This window comes from Gavialis gangeticus, unplaced genomic scaffold (assembly GCF_001723915.1).
Source record: "Gavialis gangeticus isolate Ggan-Ray unplaced genomic scaffold, GavGan_comp1, whole genome shotgun sequence".
NCBI lineage: Eukaryota > Metazoa > Chordata > Crocodylia > Gavialidae > Gavialis > Gavialis gangeticus.
In genome coordinates, this window is record NW_017729022.1 from 137,257,048 (window position 1) to 137,278,050 (window position 21,003).

General features: G+C 40.8%; 1 protein-coding gene across 1 annotated transcript in view; it reads left to right on the forward strand.

Moving 5' to 3' along the window:
• SLX4IP (SLX4 interacting protein) overlaps positions 1–21,003 on the forward strand; it is a 177,201-nt gene that overhangs the window by 72,924 nt on the left and 83,274 nt on the right. The window contains 2 exon segments of the mRNA XM_019515885.1: positions 11,982–12,071; positions 16,843–16,966. Of these exon segments, the coding sequence (XP_019371430.1) occupies positions 11,982–12,071; positions 16,843–16,966 (214 nt within the window).

Consider the following 21,003-nt stretch of genomic DNA (forward strand, 5'->3'; position numbering starts at 1 on the left):
CTCCATGCCGGATCCAGTGTGTGTCCTGGAGTGACTGCAGTGCCTGCTCTGGCCACTCCAGGACACATGTTGGATTTGTCATGGAGCAGATACACACTGGACCCCATGTGTGGCATGGTCCAGGAGCAGCCAGAGTGGGTACCACATACATTGCACAAGTTCATCTGATGCACTTGAGACTAGAGGTGCACTGATACATCAGTCCAATATTGGATCTGCACCGATATAAAGAAAATTATCTGTATCGGAAATTGCTTTTATTTTTTTTTGCCTAATGTGGCTGATAATATGGCTAACTAATGCACTGTGCATGGCTTCAGCTGCAGAACAGCATCTAGGCAGCAAGGAGCACAGCCCAGAAGCTTGGAGAGCTGGGTTCAGCTGGTAAGTCTGTTGTGGTGGAAGGGGAGGGGTAAGGAAATGGGGGGGGGGCAGATCAAGGTCTCTGCAGCAAGGGAGGGAGTGGGGCTGGGGGAGGAGGGGTGCGGGATGGAGCCCTGGCCTGTTTGGAGGGCATGGACAGGGGGTGGCGGCTCCCAGGCTCTTCCTGGCTGGGTCTGGGCGTGGCTGTGCTCAGGGTGGGTGGTGGCAGTGCTGGGAGGAAGGTTGTGGGGGGCTACAGCTATTTTGTGGTGGTATCCCTCACTGTCAGCTCCGCTGCTGCCTGCCCCGCCCTGAGTTTAGCCCAGCCTCCACCGGGAAGAGCCTGGCGCAGCCCCAGCTCACAGCAGGAGCCACCCTACCACGTGTGCAGATCTGGGGGCACGTGCCCCCCCACACCCTGCTGGAGTGCGTGCAGTGGCAGGAGCTGCCACCCCTTCTCTGTGCCCACCCCCCAATGAGCTGTGGCTCCATCCCGTGGCCTGCCCTGGCTGAGCAGTGCCTGCCCCTGCCCCAACCCCAGCCCTGCTCCCTCCCTTACCAAAGGGGCCTTGATCTGTCGTCCCCCCCCAGCCCCTTTCCTTTCCCGTCTCCATCTGTCATAACAGACTTACCAGCCGGACACTGCTCTTCAAGCTGCCGGGCTGCGTGTCCAAAATCGGATCGGTACTGGCTGATATGCCTCCTTAAAAATTGGTATCACCCCGAAAAATCTTAATCAGTGCACCCGTACTTGAGACCCACAGCACTGGTGCCTGTGTGATAAGGTTCTGCAGGCCAAATCTGTCCTGTGGGTCATACCTTTGACCTTCCTGGTGTACATTAACAGCAGTGTTGCCCTAATTTTAAATTTCTCTACCATGACAATCTACAGCTGCTCCACCAGCCTTGGAACTGCTAGGTTTCCCCACCTTTTCCCAAGGATCAGAGGCATTACAAGATGTTTCTCATTTTCTTTTTCCTATTCCCTCCCAACCTTTAGTGTTCTGTGCCTATACGCATCCTCTAAAAAAGTACAAGATGAACTGCACTGATTTTTGTGCTGCATTTTCTGCTGTACTTAAAGACATTTTCCCTACTACTTCAGTATTTTTCCCTCTCTGGCACAGAGAAAATCACATGGGGACACTGATGAAGTCTCAGTGCTTCTCTAATCTGTTGATAAATCCTCCACATCCTTGCCTCCACCACCCCCTTTTTTCCATTCAAAATACTGAAGTTTGGGACTCTCTCCCCTCCATGTTGGAACCTCTGATGCAAAAGCTGTTAACACAGAGGATCTGTTACTTAGATAATCCTTTCCTGAAGTTCAGACTGGAAAAACTCTTTTGTCCCTAGGCAGTAAGATGCACCCTTTGAATGGATGATCATCTTTGAATGGTTCTCTCTTTCCCCATTACTAACTTTTTGAGAAGTGCCAGAGCTTCTCTCTCATGTGGGCTGTACTTCTTTATTGAGGCAAAAGATTGCAAAGCATACAAACAAGTTCCATGTTCAAAATAGAGTTTTTATTCTGGCACTGGTAAAAATAACACCAAGCTTTTCAGTGCCATTTTTCTGCCATTGATCTCAAAGCACTTTACAAAGGATGTACTAGTAAGTATCATCCTCATTTTACAGATGGGTCAGCTAAAACATATAGAAGGGAAGTGACTTGCTCAAAGTTACCGAACAGGTATTTGGCGGAGCCAGGAATAGAACAAGGGTGTCCTGAACCTGCAGTCCTATGCCACAGTGCCTCTTCCTACAAAGTCCACCAATGCAAGCAGAATCCATAAGCTAAATAGGCAGATTCCCCAAACTGGCATTCTCCCAGGCACTTTATGAAAGGGTGAAGTAAGTTCTTTTTTAAAAAGCCTTTACATGCTTGGACCTGAACTTAATTATGTCCATCCATCCATTTCTGGGAAACACACAAGAAAGATTCAGGTAACTGCTGCTGATTCCAGCTGTACCACCATTAACATTTGATGTACTGGGCCAGAATATTCTAATAGCTAGAAGGCATCCCCAAACAGAGATTAAAGACAATGAAGCTTTGCAAGCCTAAGCCTGTCTTCCAGTGGAGTAAAGAGAAAGAATTTCTTCTTGGTGCTGTTGTGTTTTAAAGCAAATGGAGCTTTGTGACAAAATAATCATTGCCGGTTGTCTTTTTACAACCTCTGATGACATCCTCACATGGCCATCAGGGTTGAGTCCTTTGTTCAGTTCTTTGTACGCACACATGCACACACACGTACACACACACACACGCATGCACAACAAAAAAAAGGACAAGACCGACAATGTTTTTATTTATTTATTTGCTTAATGCAGCAGCCTGCAAGTTTACATGCTGAGGACTACTTCATCCACATCTGAATTAAGAAATGTATTTCAAAGTTGTCTTTAACGAGAATTGGTAAGTTAATGATGATGGTTGTCAGCAGCTATCTTAATGAAGAATGAAATAATTTGTGTTAACTTCATTACAAAAGTTAATTCACTTTCAGCCTGCTATAATTTTGGTCTAATGAAATGTTAAAATGAATTGTGTTAGTGATCTGGCCCTCACCGTTTTTCTGCCACCACCCTCTTACCTACTTCTCCCCCAAATATTAGAAAACTCTAATGTGAGTCTTGGAAGGTTGCTAAATGATGGCTAGTAGTAACAGAGCACTTTTATACTGGCAAAGCTGTCTTTACCATTCCCATCTCCAGTTCCCAAGAGCATTTTCTTTTGTTGTTTGGTTTTCAGAGTATTTGAAGTGTTGCGTATGTTAGAAATAGAAGGACATTCATTAAGAACAGTTTTTGTGTGCATTTCAGGTTAAAAACATACTTTATCAGTTTGCCTTTTGATTTTTGGATTATTGGGTTTAATAATTCTGCTTGTTTGCCAGATTTTGCATTGTCAGTGATATGGGCTTGTCCCTGGCCAATGTCTTAAGAGCCTTTAGGCAAGTAATGGCTTTGACTGACAATTCACATCAGCACCCATTTTGGTTATATTAAAACTGTATTAATCTACCTCCTCAATAGAATCGATAATATGATCAATGCATTTATTTATATAAGCTGCCTGAGTTATGAATTGTAAAGATTGCATGAAGCAGAAACATTGGTTATGAAGTATTCTATTTAGTCAAATATAAATGACATGGATTGTGAAACACCCCCCAATAATTACATATAGAAAAATTATAAATTTGTTTTAATTTTCCAGGTATAGACTAGTAATTGGAAGTTTGTCTTTTTGTTCTCATCCCACTGCTACAGCGGGGAAAATAAATCTGGGGGGGTAGGCAGCCTCTTTGCCTTCTGCCCCCTGAACTTCTTCCCTCCGCACCCCCTTACCCTTCGTCCTTACTGCTAGACCCTGCTCTCCCTGAACTCCCTGAAGTGAGGAGCAAATTTGAAAAATCTGACCTTGAAATAAACATAGCTATAGTAATTTGCATACAGTGCCCATAGACTGTGGTCTACGAGTGTGAAGAATCCAGTTCAGTTTGGAGGGAAGATCTGGCACTGGGTGCAGCTCAACATGAAGCACCTTTGATCCAGAGGATAGCAGCAAAGTGAGAAAGAAGAAAGCAGCATGCTGTAAATTTGGATTCCAGTTCAGACAACATATGGATCTGTGGAAACTTGTAACAAGTAGTATCACCATTGAATGGGGCTTGTCAGCTACAAATGGATTCATCAGGCATCTGACCAGACCTGTTACATGTACACCATGATCCAGAGGATCACTGGTTGCCTCATATAGAATTGATGCATTTTACCTTTTCTGAAACTGCTTTAAGTTTGAGCATGGGTACTTGATGGGCGCGTCCAGACAAGCCTGCATGTGATTCTTGCAGCATCGCATACCCCTTTGAGATGCTACAAGAAGCATGTGCAGGAATGATAAAATGTTCCCCATGCTGCAAATTTGAATTCCTGTTAGGGAGGCCAGTGGCAGGACCCTGCCTGCTCAGAGCTGGCACCTTGGACCCAGCTGGCTGTGACTGACCTCCTGGCGAACTGGAGCCAGGAGGACATGCTTTGACAGTTCAAAGCAGGCCACCAAACCCAGAACATCGTCCGGGCTATAGCTGCCCAACTGGCCAGGCAGGGGGCACACATGGAAGTAGTGCTGCACAACGGCCAACTCTGCAGCCACAGCCCACTGGCAGCTGGCCCAGAGGGGCAGATGCCTCATCTGGGTCTGGCAGGTGCACAGCAGGTCACAGCGAGGCAGCAGCCCCCACTGCCAGACTGCTGCAGTGGGTAGAGGGAGCAGGGAACTCTCAGGGGTGATTCAGCAGTCCAGCTGGCACAAGGGGTAGTGTCCCCAGGTACCAATTGGCTGGGCCCCAGAACCTCCTGAGAGTGAGTAGCCCTGAGCTACTTGCCAGGGAAGCTTTTTGTACTGATGGGGCCAGGACAGGGCAGCTTTTTATACTGCTGGGGATAGCACAGGTGCTGGTCCCAGGCTGTAGGTTCCCCTGGCTGCAGATCCGGGAGGAGCCAGGCAGGGTTATTTTGCCCCAAATGGCACAATTTGCTTTGTAACAAAGTGCGTGTCTGAGCACACATGCTGAGGCAAAAAGCCCTGGCTCAAGTTTGCACCACTTCTGTTTGAGCTGCTGCAAGCGCACATGCCTGCGTCTGTGGACGCTCCCCATAAGCTCACTCTTAAGTAGCATTTTGGCATCCTCTTATATGTTGTACAAATGATGCATGATATCAATCGAAAGCTAAAAGTCTCATGGTTTACCATACGGTTCATTGGGTTGGGCCCCAGTAGAGTCAACAGGATTTCAAGCCATGATGACCCGACAGCTCCCGCTGCTCAGTATGTGTGTGTACTCTTGATCCCACCCCCCAAATGGCACATGCTGATTAGCCCTTCACTCATGACTGGAACCAGGTGTACTTGTCACAAGTCCTGGTCCATGTAGTCAAGCTTAATGTTATTGGCTGCATTTTATCAGTTTCATACTTGGTTTCCATTACTGAGCACACACTACTTTTAGCAGCAATTCAATAATAGTATTTTTAATGTGGTTTCCCTGTATGCAGATGTAAGACAAGGGCCTTTTTCCCCAATACTGATTGGGATGTGGGGGGAAACCTTATCTTGCACTTGAGTAAATTTCATCGTTGGACAATGATATGCTGGTGGTACCGAGATAACTCTAAGCCCTTTTGTTCAGTAATTAAGTGATAAATGTTACATGTTAACGTCTAAACAGAATTTTTCAGGTTAGGAAAGTAATTTGTTTTCGAAGTTCTAGAATTAAGATTTCATAGATATTAGGGCTGGAAGGGACCTTGGAGGATCATCGAGTCCAGCCCCCTGCCCAAAGGGCAGGAAGTCAGCTGGGGTCATAGGATCCCAGCAAGATAAGCATCCAATTTGCTCTTGAAGGTGTTCAGAGTAAGTGCTTGAAGCACCTCCAATGGCAGACTGTTCCAGACCTTGGGGGCTCAGACAGTAAAGACATTCTTCCTTATGTTCAGCCTGAAACGGTCTTGCAGTAGTTTATGACCGTTCGACCTCGTCATCCCTTGGGGCACTCTGGTGAACAAACGTTTCCCCAGATCCTGGTGGTCACCCCTGATAAACTTATAGGTGGCCATCAGATCACCCCTGAGCCTTTGCTTTTCCAGGCTAAAGAGCCCCAAGACAGCTGACCTTTTAAAAACATGAAGTGCTAATACTTAGCTGTAACAAATCAGGTCAGTTTTCAAGAAATGCTCTCACTGGGGATTTTAGAAAGTCAGTTTTAGCTATGTTTTTTGTTATGGTGTACAGCCTAAAGTAGGGAGATTGTTGCACAAATACCAGTGTCGCTACTGATGCTGACACCACCAGCATAGAAGCATTGATTATTCAACATCAGCTGCAGTGGGCAGAGCATTGTGTGTGCATGCCTGATGTACGTTTACCAAAACAGCTACTATACTCCCAAAGCAGCCAAGGACAAAGGACACGTGGGGGCCAGAGAAAATGCTTCAAGGTCACCATCAATGCAATCATTAAGAAGTGTGTCATTGACATCACAAATTGGGAAAACCTAGCCTGGGGCAAGGCTATATGGCAACACCTTGTGAGAGAAGGTGCATCTTATTTTGACTAAAACCATTTTGCCCAGGAGGCAGAAAAATGAAAAAAACATTAGGAAAGAAAACAAGACTGAGAAATCTGTGGTTTGACCTTCCCTTTAGCCACTACCAGTGGCATCTCTCAGAGAATCTGTGGCTCTGGGGTCAGCCTTCTTAGCCATGAATGGACTCATGTACAACCGTTTACTTGACTCGTGGGAGTGATCATCCTCAAGCATGAGGGATAGCCACCGCCAGCAGTGTTAAGCACTTCTAATCCTAGTGGATCTTAGGTTCCAATATTGACAACCCCAACCCTTAAAATCTCAGTTTGCTCCTTCCAGAGTTATGAAATTAGTATGTCCTTTTTATTTGCCATTTGCTTTTGAACAGTTAAAGTTCATGGTCCACAGTTTTTTTCTACACATGAGTTACAAGCAGCTTTTAGTTTCTAAGAAGCTGAAACTGAAAATAAACTGAAATGATTAGGCAATTGTATGATGCCATGATCATGGAAAAGGCAGGAAAGGTTACTGGACTCCTGCTAAAATTATCAGCTTTGGCAACACTAAGATTGTTGGGCTGGGCAATTTAAGTTCCATATTCTTTTCTATGCTCTTTGTACTGGCATTTAGTTTGTAAAGAGAGCTATATAGAAATATACAAATGAGTACATGTAAACAGAGTTTCTAGCATGGGTGGGCAACTTTGAGGTGGAGGGTCACTTAAGTTTTGGTGAGCTGTTGAGGGCTGCGCACACATGCATGCATGCACACATCCACATGTGTGCACTCCCATCCCACCCACCTGCTTCCCCTCCCCCACCTGGAGCTCGAAGCTGGCACCTGTGAATGTGCGTGTACACGCCCAGTATCCCATGGCTCCCAGGAGCCCTGATGGCAGGGCGGGACGGGACAGGCATCACATAGGCCTGTGGCCAGGCTTTATTCCCCACGGGCAGGAACTGGATGAGCTGCACTTGGGCTCTGGTGGCTGCTGGGTGGAAGCAGCCCCAGTCAGTACCATGCAGTGGCCAAGGCTGGAGCCACCAGGGCATGCCACATCATGCAGGGTGGGCAGGGCTCCTTCCACTCTTCAGTGTCTGGGAGATGCACTCCAGTCCCACAAGCCCTGGGTGCCACCCACCAGCAGAGGCTAGAAACTGCAGTCTGCCCAAGGCCTACGCCAGACTGCAACTCCCAGCAGAGACTGGAGCCAGAGCCACTGCCTGCACCACCTACCTACAGAGACGGAGGCCCAAGCACGGCTTGCCAAGAGCCTGCTGCATGGTGCCATTGCCTGCATCACCCACCCACAAGCCAGATAAAATCAATTGGCAGGCCAGATCTGGTCCTCAGGCCATATTTTGCCCACCCCTGGTTTACACTGGGATGCTTAATACTGATTCAGGATTCAAAGAAGCCTGCATAAAAGCCATTACTTCTATTACGTAGATACTTGAAGAATTTGTATTAATGGGCTTGTCTATACCACCTCCTAAGCGAGCTTAGGCACAGCATGAAGCAATAACCCTTGTCCACTTGTGCCTACTCTGTACATGCTCAGCTCAGGTCTGTAAAGTAGGCAGCTTGCAGAAGAGTAGCTGGGAACAGCCTTGAGTATTCAAGCCCCCACTTGGTACAGGCTCTCCTGACTTCCATACCCAATGTGACCTAGCAGATCTGTGCTTAAATGAAATTGAATCTCTGTGATCCCTTTCTGCCTATGGTGGTTAAATTGCTTTTAATTTTCCTATAAATTTATTCTAAACTAGTGCTCCATTTGCCTTCTTGATATACTAAAATGATTCTGAATATGGTGGCTAGGAAGAAAATTTTCCCCCATTCTACCTTTTTGCATGGGGGCTGGAGTTTTTTCTTCTAGGAAGTTTATTAATTTTAGTATTTATGTACACTTAGATATATGACTAATATTTCACCAACTAACATATTCCTTCAAATATAAGACACTTTTTAAAACAAAGTATTTCTTCTAAAATGTCCTGTGTCTTAAATTCGGTTCAGAAAAACATTACAAGTTCTTGTGCGAACCATAGAGGTGGCATTTTTACAAATGTGTCTTTATGTTTGTTTGTTTGTTTTTTAAAGTAGGGGTTATAACATTTGGGTTCATCCTAAATTCAAGGACATCTTGTATTTGCAGCAATATGCAAAAAAATGTAAATATTTGGTCTTTCTGTGTTTGAAATATTTGGAATGGACTTAATACTGTTTCAAATATATTCCGCTGTGCTTGCTTAAAACAAGTATTAAATTTTGCACATAAGTTTAACATTTGTAGGAATAAAATACTTAGGTCAGCAGAGCTTTATTTACATTTTCAAGGTGCTCCTCTAAAATCAGCAAGTCGAATAGTAACCTCTCCTCTCAGGATCAGAAGCAACAAATACAATGAAATCTGTCTAAGATTCAACCTGTATAAGCCAATACCTATTCAAGGTGGAAAATTTCTACAGTCCTGACATGCCTTTCTGGCTGGGAAGCACCCCATATAAGAAACTGTTTAAGCCCATACCTTTTTTCTGCTTCTGTGCGATTCCATCTTAGACAAGTTTCACTGTATTCTGTTGGGAAAAAAATAGTATCAGGTTTATACCTTGTAAGCTTAAATATTTATATTTTCCTTATTCAACTAAAGCTGGCTTAAAGTACCATTTAGCATTAGTGAATAGTTCTTAAATGTCATCTTATTCTAGTAAATAACGTCTTATTTTATTTTAAAGGTTGTGTGTAGTTTTATACTTTATAAGTTTTATACTTTCTATATTGTAAAGCAATATCTATCTGTTAACTTCCAAGTTAATTCCACAGTTTGCTGGGACTAACTAATAATTCACTAGATTTTTGAGAGATACTTCATCATCCGTTTAAAACCTTGGAGAAGTCTGGTGTTGCAGCCATCTGTTAGTTCTTGATTCTCTGGCAGAAAGAGAAGCCTTTTGATAAACAGATCAAAGAATTGTTCTTTCAGTGAGTGATACCTATAACTTAGAACTTTTCAAACTGATTTCACAATGTCTGCTACATTTGCTAAGGTTTTGTGTTCTACCTACTGGCACAGTATTGATTGTGCATTATTTTGTAATTGCAGCTAAGCTGTTGTTGACAACTTCTGAACAGTAGTTAATTATACAACACAATTAATCTGAAACGTATAGCAGTGGAATGACTAATTTAGTGAATTTATTGTCGCAACTTGTTAACACCCTCTCCTCCCCACCCCCCAAAAAGCCCCCCACTACCAAAGTCACGTTGCTATTTGTTTAGGTTTATACTAAGTGTATAAGTGAGGAGACAATCAAGTATTGTAGTCTATGTAATACTTTGAAGATTGGATATAGATGTTCTTTTCAGCCTTGAGAATTAAAATAATCTTTACCCTTTAACGTGCGTATAGTGCTGTGTAGGGAAATCTTTGTTTCTATAGTTGAAGTTCTGGGTTGCAGGACATAGATATTTATGTGGACGAGCCACAAAATTTATTTTTCAGGAAGACTTTCAAATAGCCCTCCTCAAGAATGAAGTTAAGATCCCGTGCAGCTGATCCCATCCCATTTGTTCAAGAATACCACTATGTGAAGAAGAGAAGGGCTTCATTCTAAACTTGTTTCTCAAAAAGAGAAATCCACACACATAAAGGTGTGGGAATACACCAACAAGACAACCAGACAGCCTTAGTGCTGTCCTAATGGGACACAAGAAAGGGAAATATTGTTTTCTTATTTTGTTTTACTTATTATTACTGCTATATGGCAGAATTAAAGTGGTTTGAGTATCATAATTGTATTTCTTAACATGTTGGGATTTTTTTCTGGGTTTGTAATAATTGCTTTTGAAATAATTTAAAAAAAATTATTTTTACACTTTAAGCGAGTGGTAACTCCTTGCATCTTTTTTTCTGCTTAAATTATTTAAAATAGTATATACATAACTATTACACAAGAAACCCATGCATTGCTTCCCATTCAGTGTTTCCAAAGATTTGAAGTATTGAAGTATTCTCTCGCTCAACCATAAGAGAGGGGTTTTGCAAGAATCATGCTAGAATTCTGTGGCTTGTTTTATGCAAGCAGTCAGGGCAAGTGATCTCAGTTCCATTTGGCCTTAAAACCTCCAAGCTCTAACAGAGTTTAAAAAATGTTATGAGCAGATTCATTGGTATACCAAAGCAGCACAAAGCCCAGACTATTCAATGGCAGGCAAAGTTCTTTGGGTAGATGTGATATCTTTTATTAGACCAACTGAACAGTTGGAAAAAAGTTCTTGGCAAGCTTTTGGGCTCAGTCACCCTTCTTCAAGCATAGGGAGTCTCTACCATTCACATTTAAGTCTTGTTAATAAATAGGAATCGGGAAAGAAAGGCACTGCTCAGCTATGGGTGTGAAGAAGAAGTCAAAATATATTCGATGTAGGTTTGGTATTACAAGAATGGCAAAAAGCAGCCAAAATGTAATAGTGAATCTGACCTTTACCTTGCAGTTGATTTACTGGTTTAGAAATCTGTATTACTGGGACTCATGGTGTCTAAAAAGTAGGAAGAAAAAAAGCCTAGACCTCCAGTCCCAGTGCCTTTGCACTTGACACATTCCCACTAGTGCTGCTTTAGTACCAAGAAGAGAGTACAGCCAGGTGATCTACCAATAAGAATTCTTGATGCATGTCAGACTTCCTCCTATCACTGTATCATCATCATGAATAGTATTCTGGCATACAAGATGCACTGAAAAGGAAGGGTAGTGTTACAGGCTTAATATTACAGTGGCCATGAGAAGAATTCCTGGAGTAATTGAGCTGACCCTGGGTGTATGTTGCCTATATAATTCAGACATTTAGATGCAGTGATGATTAGTAGCTTAATTGTATCCTAATTTCTTCAAACATAAGTTAGAGAACAGATTTCACTTAATGTTAGCTTTGTGAAAACATTGAAATCTGCGAGATCTCATTATTAAGGTAATTCAGGAAAAAAAAAAAGATTGATACATAGGCCAGTTTTTTTTAAGGACTCCTTTTTATATGCCCTTTAATTCTTAACTAAATAACAGATATACATTCTTAAAAAACTAAGTGCTGCGCATTTGAAAAGGATATGCTGCATTTGTCATGCGTAACTATAAGGTCACATACTTGTTTTCCTTGTAACTTAAACTGGAGATAGAGTTGTGTCTGGTACATCCGTAGTAAAATAAAATTGTGTCCCCTCATAATTTGTGCATCCAGCAGTAGGAACACATGGAATAGGATGGTACGGTAGGCACAGCTCTAACTTTTCATTTCACTCTGATATGCAAGATATTTTAATAGCATTTCTAATTATACTTACAGGTAATGTTGGTAAAGCTAGGAATTATTTAGCCACAAAATATTTCTTAAAAAAATAAACTCAAGAACTTTTAAATTGTAGCTGCTGTACATCTGAGTCAGATGTCATTGATCACTTGATTGTTTATTTCATTGTCTGCTGGACATGTGCCTCCTAACAATTAACTTTTTTTTTTTTTCTTCCAGTGTGGGAACTTTGCTGTCCTGGTAGATTTTCATATTTTGCCTCAAGGCCCCAGTAGAGACACCAGCTGGTTTTCAGATCATGAGAAGGAGGTACAACAAAATAACATCTACTTCAAAAGCATGTAGCTTCAGGGGAAAAATTGGATTGCATTGAGCTGTTCAGATTTCCTTTTCACTATTAAAATAAGAATATTGTGAATTATACCTAACCCTGAACAACTAACTCCTGTGGGACTGCTAGGTCTGTCAAGTGTATTATCTCCCCTCCGGTTCCCAAGTGACCTCCTGTCTTTTGGTTTTTTAAACATTAAACTTTTTCAGTATGTACTGTTTTGACCCTTTTGACTTTGATCATTTTTAGATTTAATAAACATATTATTAGCACATACTTTTCTAATAGGAATTTTATAAGTCAAGAAAATGATTAATAAACCAAAAATATGACAGATATAATCTATCTCTATAGATTCTAGTAACAAAATGTCTTTTTATTCATTGTTTTTATTTTAGAAATGTGACCTGTTTTGCACCAAATTTATTTCAATGGCAAATAAATGTTTGGTTTTTTTAGTATGCTGGTTAGGGTATTAACACATTCATTATCTTTTGTAAAAAAGAAAATCTAACCTAATTTCCTCAAAGATCTTTTAAAAATAAGGATTCGATTTTAGACTGTAGATGACACATTGTAAAATTATTGTAATATATAACAAATGTGAAGTGTTTAATTTTCATGACACTCCATGCTAGTTCTACTAGGTTCCAGTAATCAGTTTGTGGAAGAATTTTTTTTTTACCAACTTCAGTCTGTAACAGGAACTTGAGAGAGCCCCATCAAAAATGAACCAGAGACATTGCAAGTTGCTTTAAATGCCTTTGGACTTTCCCACAAGTCTCTGTTACGGTACTTGTCAACAGATACCTTTTCTAATAATGGCATAATTAGCTTGTCACCACAGAGCATCCCAACACGTCTCATAAAATATTTTTTTTTCAGCAGTGTAAAATAAAAAGCAATAATAATTTCGTATCCTGGGAGCAAGAGAGAATGCAGTAGTATGTGATTCAGCTGATCCATGCATCCATTATAAACCAGAGAAAAGTTTGTCTAGCCTTGTCTTAAAGACCCCCAGGGTAGGAACCAGCACCACTTCTCTTGGAAGTTGGTTTCAGATCCTAGCCGCCCTGACAGTGAAGCAGTGCCTCCTGATGTCTAGTCTGAATCTACCCTCTGCCAGCTTATAGGAAAAAACTCTAAAATGTGTTTCTGAGTAAATGAATCATTAAAGCTTCAATTCGTGTGTAATTTTACTGCCCCAGCTCATCTGACATCCCAGTGTTTTCGAAATATATTTTGCCTGACTGCCAAAACATAAAATATGAATTTCAGGAAAGTGGATCAGCATAGATGTAATAAAGAGGCATGACAAGGTATTCATTACTTTTAAGTAGAGCACAAGGGTCGAGTGTCTTCAGAAACTGAGAAGTGTGATTGTAATAGCTCAAAAATATACTTCTTTAAATACCTTATTGATACAAGGCTTTTGTGTTGATATAAGGTAGGAAGGAAAACAATCAGCAAGACACTATGGGCAACATCATCCCCCACATGGGAAATCTTGAAGAATGGCCTGTGATCTTTTCAGTATCTAGGTCACAATTTTTCACTAATCACCTTGTTTGAAGGCATGGCATGGTTTGCCTTCTTTGTCTTTCCTGACTGCGAAACAGCAGCTCCCTTTTTCACTCGTGGACTGTAGAAGAACCAAGAGATGAGCAGGCTGCTCTCTTAATCCTTGCTTGTACTTGGATTGAAATCCAGTGGACTGTTGATTATGGGCAGTTATATCTTAGGTTGCTAGGGAGTGATACTACATTCATTGTCCTGTTTTCTCTCCCCTCTGTAGCTGTCCAACTTCCCAGCTTACTGTGCTGACAGAAGGAAGGGTGAGATTCTACACCACAGTCAGCTTATCCTGGCCTTTTGGCCCCAACAGAAAGCAGGATAGTTATTAAAGTACATGCCTAAACACAGAGAAGCCCTTAGTAAAGGGGATAGGCAGGCAAGCTTCTTTGGGTAGATGTGATATCTTTTATTAGACCAACTGAGTAGTTGGAAAAAAGTTCTTAGCAAGCTTTCAGGCACGATCACCCTTCTTTGGGCATAGGGAACCTCTGCTGTTCTGAGACTCCAAGGAATGAGAGAAGCTAAAAATGTGGCAGGATGTCAGTGAGCATGTAAATAAGTAGAGATTAGGAAAACAAAATGTAAAGCAGGGGAGGGAGGGTGCGTGGAGTGCCAAAGTTTCTACAGTGGTAGTAATGCAAGGTAGAAAAGAGGCTGTCTGTGAAAAAGGAATTTTTGTAGGGGTTGTAGTTTGGGGCAAGGTAGATACTTGGGCAACAGATTCAGTCACCTTTTCTTTGACAAATGTGGTCATTTTGCTTTTCTGCCTTTTGTACTCTTTGGTAAGGATGATGGAACAGAAGATTTGGCCTTAAGCTTGAAATGAAAGCATTTTGATAAGTTTGTTGTATGATTTTAACTGCTTCATTTCTTATGTTTAGGCACGTTACCTCATTACAAGTTCAATGAACAAACAGGGATATGATTTTTTCTTGATGAAAGAGCTTGTTTACATTTTATAAAGTTATGTTTAATGAGTGTTTATTTTGAGGCCTGTTGAATAATCTCTTCATAGACACAATTGCTAAAAGAAATATTTTCCAAAGTTAACCAGACTTATATAATGCTTCATTATTGCCATGTGCATCTTCTGTTTCAGCCATTTTCTCACCTCTTTTATTTTAAATTAAAGTATATCCTTCCATTAAAGAACATAGTTAGATTTTTTTAAGGAGTTTAAAGGAAATCCACATACATAAGCTTTTCACAGTAATAAGAATACTTCTAACTAACATTAAAGAGAAAATATTTCATGTGGTTCATTAATATGCTTAATGTATTCATTTGGAACCTAATTATTTGTAGCTATATTTATATAATTGTTGTTTTTATATGTCTGTTCTGTAAGTTGTCTGTATTAATCACAGGGTGGATAAAAATCAACATTTTTTTAAAATCCAGTTTTTTAATTTAAATAGATTTTTTATTTAATCATATTTTTATTTTTTGTTAAGATGCATTTGTTAAAAAAATAAACGTATGTAAAGATAATTTTAATTTATGTTAAAGCTCAAAGATATAATGGAATAGGGATTATAATGTCTAATAATATACTATTTGAGACAATATAGTCATGTAACCTTTTTTAGAAGTTTTATAAGTAGGTCACAACAGGCTATAAACAATATTAGGGGCCCAGTCATAGGGGTTTCCCATAGGCTCCTCCATAGATTGGTAAAGATTAAAGAAAACCACTCTACTCAGTGCTCAGTCTAGAAGATCCCATTAAGCATCTCTGTGATGCTTAGTTTCAGCTCTCACACTGTGGATTTGTGTCTCCAGAGATCACAGGCAGACAAGATTCTTTGGGGAGATGTGATATGTTTTATTAGACCAACTAAATAGTTGGAAAAATTGTTCTTTGCAAGCTTTTGGGGACAAATGCCCATCTTCAGGCACAAGGAGAGTTTACTGTCTCCAGAGATAACATCCTTGTTAACAGCAGTATATGGAGATGAGAGATAACAGACCTGATTACCTACCCATCAGCTGTATTGTCTTTCAGCAAGTTTGTGTACACACTTTTTCTAAAAGTGCAAAGTTTCAAGAAGTTAAATGAATAAAGGATATCAAACAACAAGAGTGCACTTTCTGTGGAAAACGATGACTATAAATGGAGGCTTCCTGACCAGTGATTTAAATTGTGAATGAAATCATGATTTAAATCAATTTGATTTAAATCAAATCCACCCTGATTTATCTGACATCTGTGATATCTGCATCTGATGCGTAATTCATTAAAAACACTCATTTTTCTATTTTAAAATACATATTGTAAAATTTTAAATGTAAAATAATATCATGGTGTCCCACAGTGTAATTTTTTTTACTCTGAGGTTTTATATGTTAGAAAATGGAGATATTGAGAAAACAGTCCAAAATATGTACAAGCACATTATCTAAAAACTTCTAAGTACTGACAAGATAAATTCTTGATCTTATTCCTATCCTAACACTGTCACTGAAGGGGCCTATGCTTATCTCTGGATTGTATTAAGATACTTGCAAAGTGCAAATAGTTAAGTTTTTAAAGGAATTTTTAAGTAAACCAGGGAAATTAGTTTGATATGACCTAGTCAACTTTTAGCCTTCCCTAAAATATCTCTTGGAATAGAATCAAAACAGTCTGGTCTTGTTTACCAGGCCCAAGCAGAGAAATTAGGGCACTGCAAATTCTTGGGAATTTTTTCCTCATGTTATCATGAATTTTCTCATGATTTTAGGCTGTATTTTTAAAGGTAACTTTTTTTTTTCTAACTACATTGGAATAAGTATTGTAATTCACTATTCACAAGTATAAATTGCATTACTTTGTGATACTAATATGAGAGGATATTTATTTCACAGATCTGTTTAAAGCAAATAGTCACAATATACACTTTTGGGAAATTATACGGTGAAGCAGTGCATGATATTTGAGTCATAACAATAATGTTATAATTTACTTCCTCTTTCATTTTTCAAAATATATACCAAAAATGGGCTGTTTAACTCTTCTTCCAAGTCCTGTAGGTGGCTTTTTTGTTCATGTATTTATGCTTTTAATATCTGTTTAGCATGATAATGCAACATTATGTAGAATGAATTTCTACATACTCTGTTGCAAGTATTGCTTAATGGATTTTTTCAGATTGCATAGATTAAGGTATAAACCTGCAAATGATTCAATTGCAGGAAGTCTGCATGCTGCTGAAAGACTCTATTGATTCAAGAGTCAAGCAATACTTGGAAGCTCGTAAACAACGTGGCCAGTGGAAACGCATGGAATACACAAAGCCCATTCCTTTGTCCCTAAAAGGTAGGTTTTTCAAATGCAGTTATTTTATGCTTTGCAAATAATATTAACTGGGATGGAAACATTTTTTCTTTGCTTTTGTTACTATAAATGACATTGTCAAGAAATCCAGTGAACCCAAAGAGTCTAAACTAAGTGATTTTAATTCCTTTATGTTTTTCTGTTGGAAGTATTAGTCTTTGTTATGGTCTTTATGGCAAATACATACCATTTTTCAGTTGAGTTTCATGTGTTCAGCACCAGTTGCTTGATGGAGTGTCCCTCTAAGATTGATCTGGATTGCAACAGATCTAGGTGGGAGCAAGTCACTGAGGCTGCAGACAGACGTCATATTCAAAGCATTTCAAATGCCCTTGAAGCTCTTCAAAGGGTGAGCCATAGGGGCATACATGCTTTATGAAGTGCTCCAAAAACACCTCAAGTGCTCCAAAACAGTATGTGCTGCAACAAGGGACTACTTAAAAGTGCATTGCTTCTTGTTAGGTGTGCATATGCTATGGAGTACAGCAACGAAGGTATGGGTTCTTCATCATCCTACAATACTCCATTCTCTCCACCTCCTGAACAGGAGAAGGCAAAAGTAGAGCAGGGCAGATTGAGTGCTGTTCTTCAGTTCTGTTTCCACTCTCCCAGATCTCTACCTAAATGCCTAAGGATCTTTCCAGGCCAAAATAGAAGTCCCCACATGATTTTACAGTTGCTAAATAAAGTGCATTAGGATCACATTGTGTGACTTGTGCCTAAGTCCCAATTGGATGTCTGAAGCCAGGTATGATCTGGTGTTAAGTGTACAAGTATATTTTGGTGCCTAACCTGCGTGGCAATTTCTCTTTAACATTGTTACAGCATTGGCTGTTCTGGCATCTTCCTTCACTTTTCCTGTCCAGTGGATAGCATCTTTCTGGTGACCTTGCATCAAGGTTGCCTTTTTTAGGCAGTGGGTTTTATGATGACCTTATCCACTAAGATTATTTGATTTCAACCAGCCATCAGATAGTAATGACTTTAGGTTACTGATAACCTGTGCTAGATGTGAATTGGTTACAGAGAAATGAAAGGCACGCTATCCTAATACCAAATCCTAAGGTAGCTAGTCTCTTCCCTTTCTTTAAATATATTCAAATATATTTCCAGCTGACATCTGGTGATGTCAAATACAGATTCCACATTGTAGAAAGTAGTAATTTTTTTTAATGTATTGTAACAAAGTTGTAACATTCCTGTGGCTTCCTATTCCAGTGGTTAACAGATCTGCCTGTAAGAGTATAATTACTGTTCTCAATATTAATGTGAACATGTTGGGTTTTTTTTAAGCAGAACAAAGCTTAAATACTATTTTGGATGTTCATTATGACAGTAAATAGGTGTAGAAAGTCTTATAAAAATACGTTAGGAATACATGAGACCGGTTTTGCTGTGGCATGGAAAGCCTTTTCTCCCACAAATACAAAATAGAACATAAGTAGAAAGCATCTCAGGCCACTTAAAGATTTTTCTGAAAGCTTTTCTTGCAAGTCGGAAAAGCATCTTATCTCTCTGATACATTGTAGGGTGCAGGATTTGTAAAGCATATGAACTTTTAGATAATCTTAGTCCTCTGATTCCAGAAAACGAATAGAATTTTCTTAAAATAAAATAAAAGAGATGAAGAACATCTTGTGAAGGAATGTTTGGAGTTTTTTTTCACTGAGAAGCATTTTTTATATTAGCAAAAAGTTGGCTGCCTGAATACAGTGTGTTTTGCAAGAATATTTATTATATGAAGATAGAGCTGCCTGTCAGACAGGCTAATTATTCTTGGAAATGCCATCAGATGTCTCAGAATAATCTGAGAATATACTTGAGGATGAGGACTTAAATGTCTGGCTTTCTTGTATCACTAGTTCATTAACCTTTTAATCAGAAAACTGACATATTATTCCAGTATGGCAAACTGAACTCCTGTATGTGTTGTACACCTTATTCAGCATGGGTATCCATGCTGCATTGTATCCGGGACCAGAAAGATTACTTGGACAAGAGTTAGAAGACATTGGTACTGGAGAGGTCAAAGGGCAATGAGGAGAAGTGGCAGCATGTGACTACTCAAAGAAAGAGGGCTCCCAGGATTGAAGAGGGGAAGATTGAAGTTAGAAACCACTTTCAAGCACTCTGTGTTGAAACTGCTAAGGAAAATGTAGAGGAGAGGACATTTGCAGGCATGAGGCAGAGGAGGCAGCAGTCTAGAGATTAGGAAGTGCAAGGCCCTAAGGACAGGGGCTGCAAGACCACTGTACGAAGAAGGAAGAGAAGAGTGGTGGTAGTTGGTGACTCCCATCTGCAGGGGACAAAGGCACCAGTTTATTTTTCAGATTTGGGTGCCTGGGAGGTGTGCTGCCTGCCTGAAGCCTAAATTCAGAACATCGCAGAGTCTGCAAAAGCTTATCCATCCTTCAAGCCACTACCCATTCCTGCTTATCTATGTGGGCACAAATGACACTGCCAGGAATGATAAATCAGAAGTGACTCTGGGGCTCTTGGCAGGAGGATTAAGGAGCCTGGAACAGAAGTGGTATGCTCATTGATCCTTTCCATGGAAGGCAGGGGTCCAAGGCAGAGACCACTGTGTTCTGGAAGTGAACACATGACTAAGATGGGGGTGATGATGTGAAGTCTTCAACAATGGGTAGATGTTCTTGGGAGGAGGACTGCTATCAAGAGATGGGATCCATCTGGTGAGAACAGGGAAGAGCAGTTCTGGATATTGTCTGGCTAACCTGGTAAGGAGGGCTTTAAACTAGGTTCCATGGGGGATGGTGATCAGAACCCTCCAGCAACACAGCACACAGTCCAGAAGGGAAAGGACTCGAAGAAGCAGTTCAACTCTGGGAAAGGGCCAGAGAGCTACAAGACTGCAGCAAGTGGTGCAAAAAGGAAGCAAGGTCAAAATGCAAAATGCATCCAATACATGTACATGAATGAAGGAAGTACGGGGAGTAAACAAGATGAGTTGGAAGCTGCAGCTTGTGAAAAGAACTATGATCTGATTGACATTACTGAGACCTGGTGGGATAGCTCGTATGACTGGAATGTCAACATGGAGGATTACACTTTCGTTCAAAAGGACAGAGTTATGAGTAAAGGTGGTTGCATTGGCTTGTATATCATCAACATATACACTTGTTCCTTGGTTCAAGTTCTGTCCTCACACAGACTGAGCCCAATCTGCAGTCCATCCTTGACCTTTTCTCAGGTGCCTATCATAGCCTGGGACTTTCCCTTTATATTGGGAAGACCAAGGTGCTCCATCAGCCTGCCCGAGCACAAGCTTCCCCCCTCCCCCAAAAATGACCATGGGTGGAGAACTCCTGGAAAATGTTGAGCATTTTCTGTACCTTGGGAGCTACCTCTCCCAGTCAGTTTTGATGTAGAAATCAAACATAGGATTCACTGCTCCAGCCTATCCTTTAGAAAGCTGCTTCACCATGTCCTTTTCCAGTTGAGATCTGCAGATGGAAACTAAGATCCTGGTCTACAATGCAGTGATTATCCACATGCTCCTCTATGGGTATGAGTGCCATATTGAAGCCATCCTAAGCACCTGGAATGGTTCCATCAGCATTGCCTCAGGAAGATTGTTCGCATTAGATGGGAAGACCACTGCACCAATGCCAGCATCCTTTATGCCACTAACATAACCAGCATCAAGGCAAAGATCATGAAACATCAACTCTTATTGTTCAGGGACCTGAACCTGTTCAGCCTCCAGAAGAGAAGGCTGAGGGGGGATCTAGTGGCCTGTTACAAATTAGTCAGGGGGGATCAGCAGGCACTGAGGAAGTCCCTGTTCCCCCGAGCACTGCCAGGAGTGACCAGGAATAATGGTCAAAAGCTGGTAGAGGGTAGATTTAGGCCAGATATCAGGAGGCGCTACTTCACGGTCAGGGCGGCTAGGGTCTGGAACCAACTTCCAAGAGAAGTGGTTCTGGCCCCTACCCTGGGGGTCTTTAAGAGGAGGTTAGATGAACACCTTGCTGGGGTTGTTTGACCCCAGTAATCTT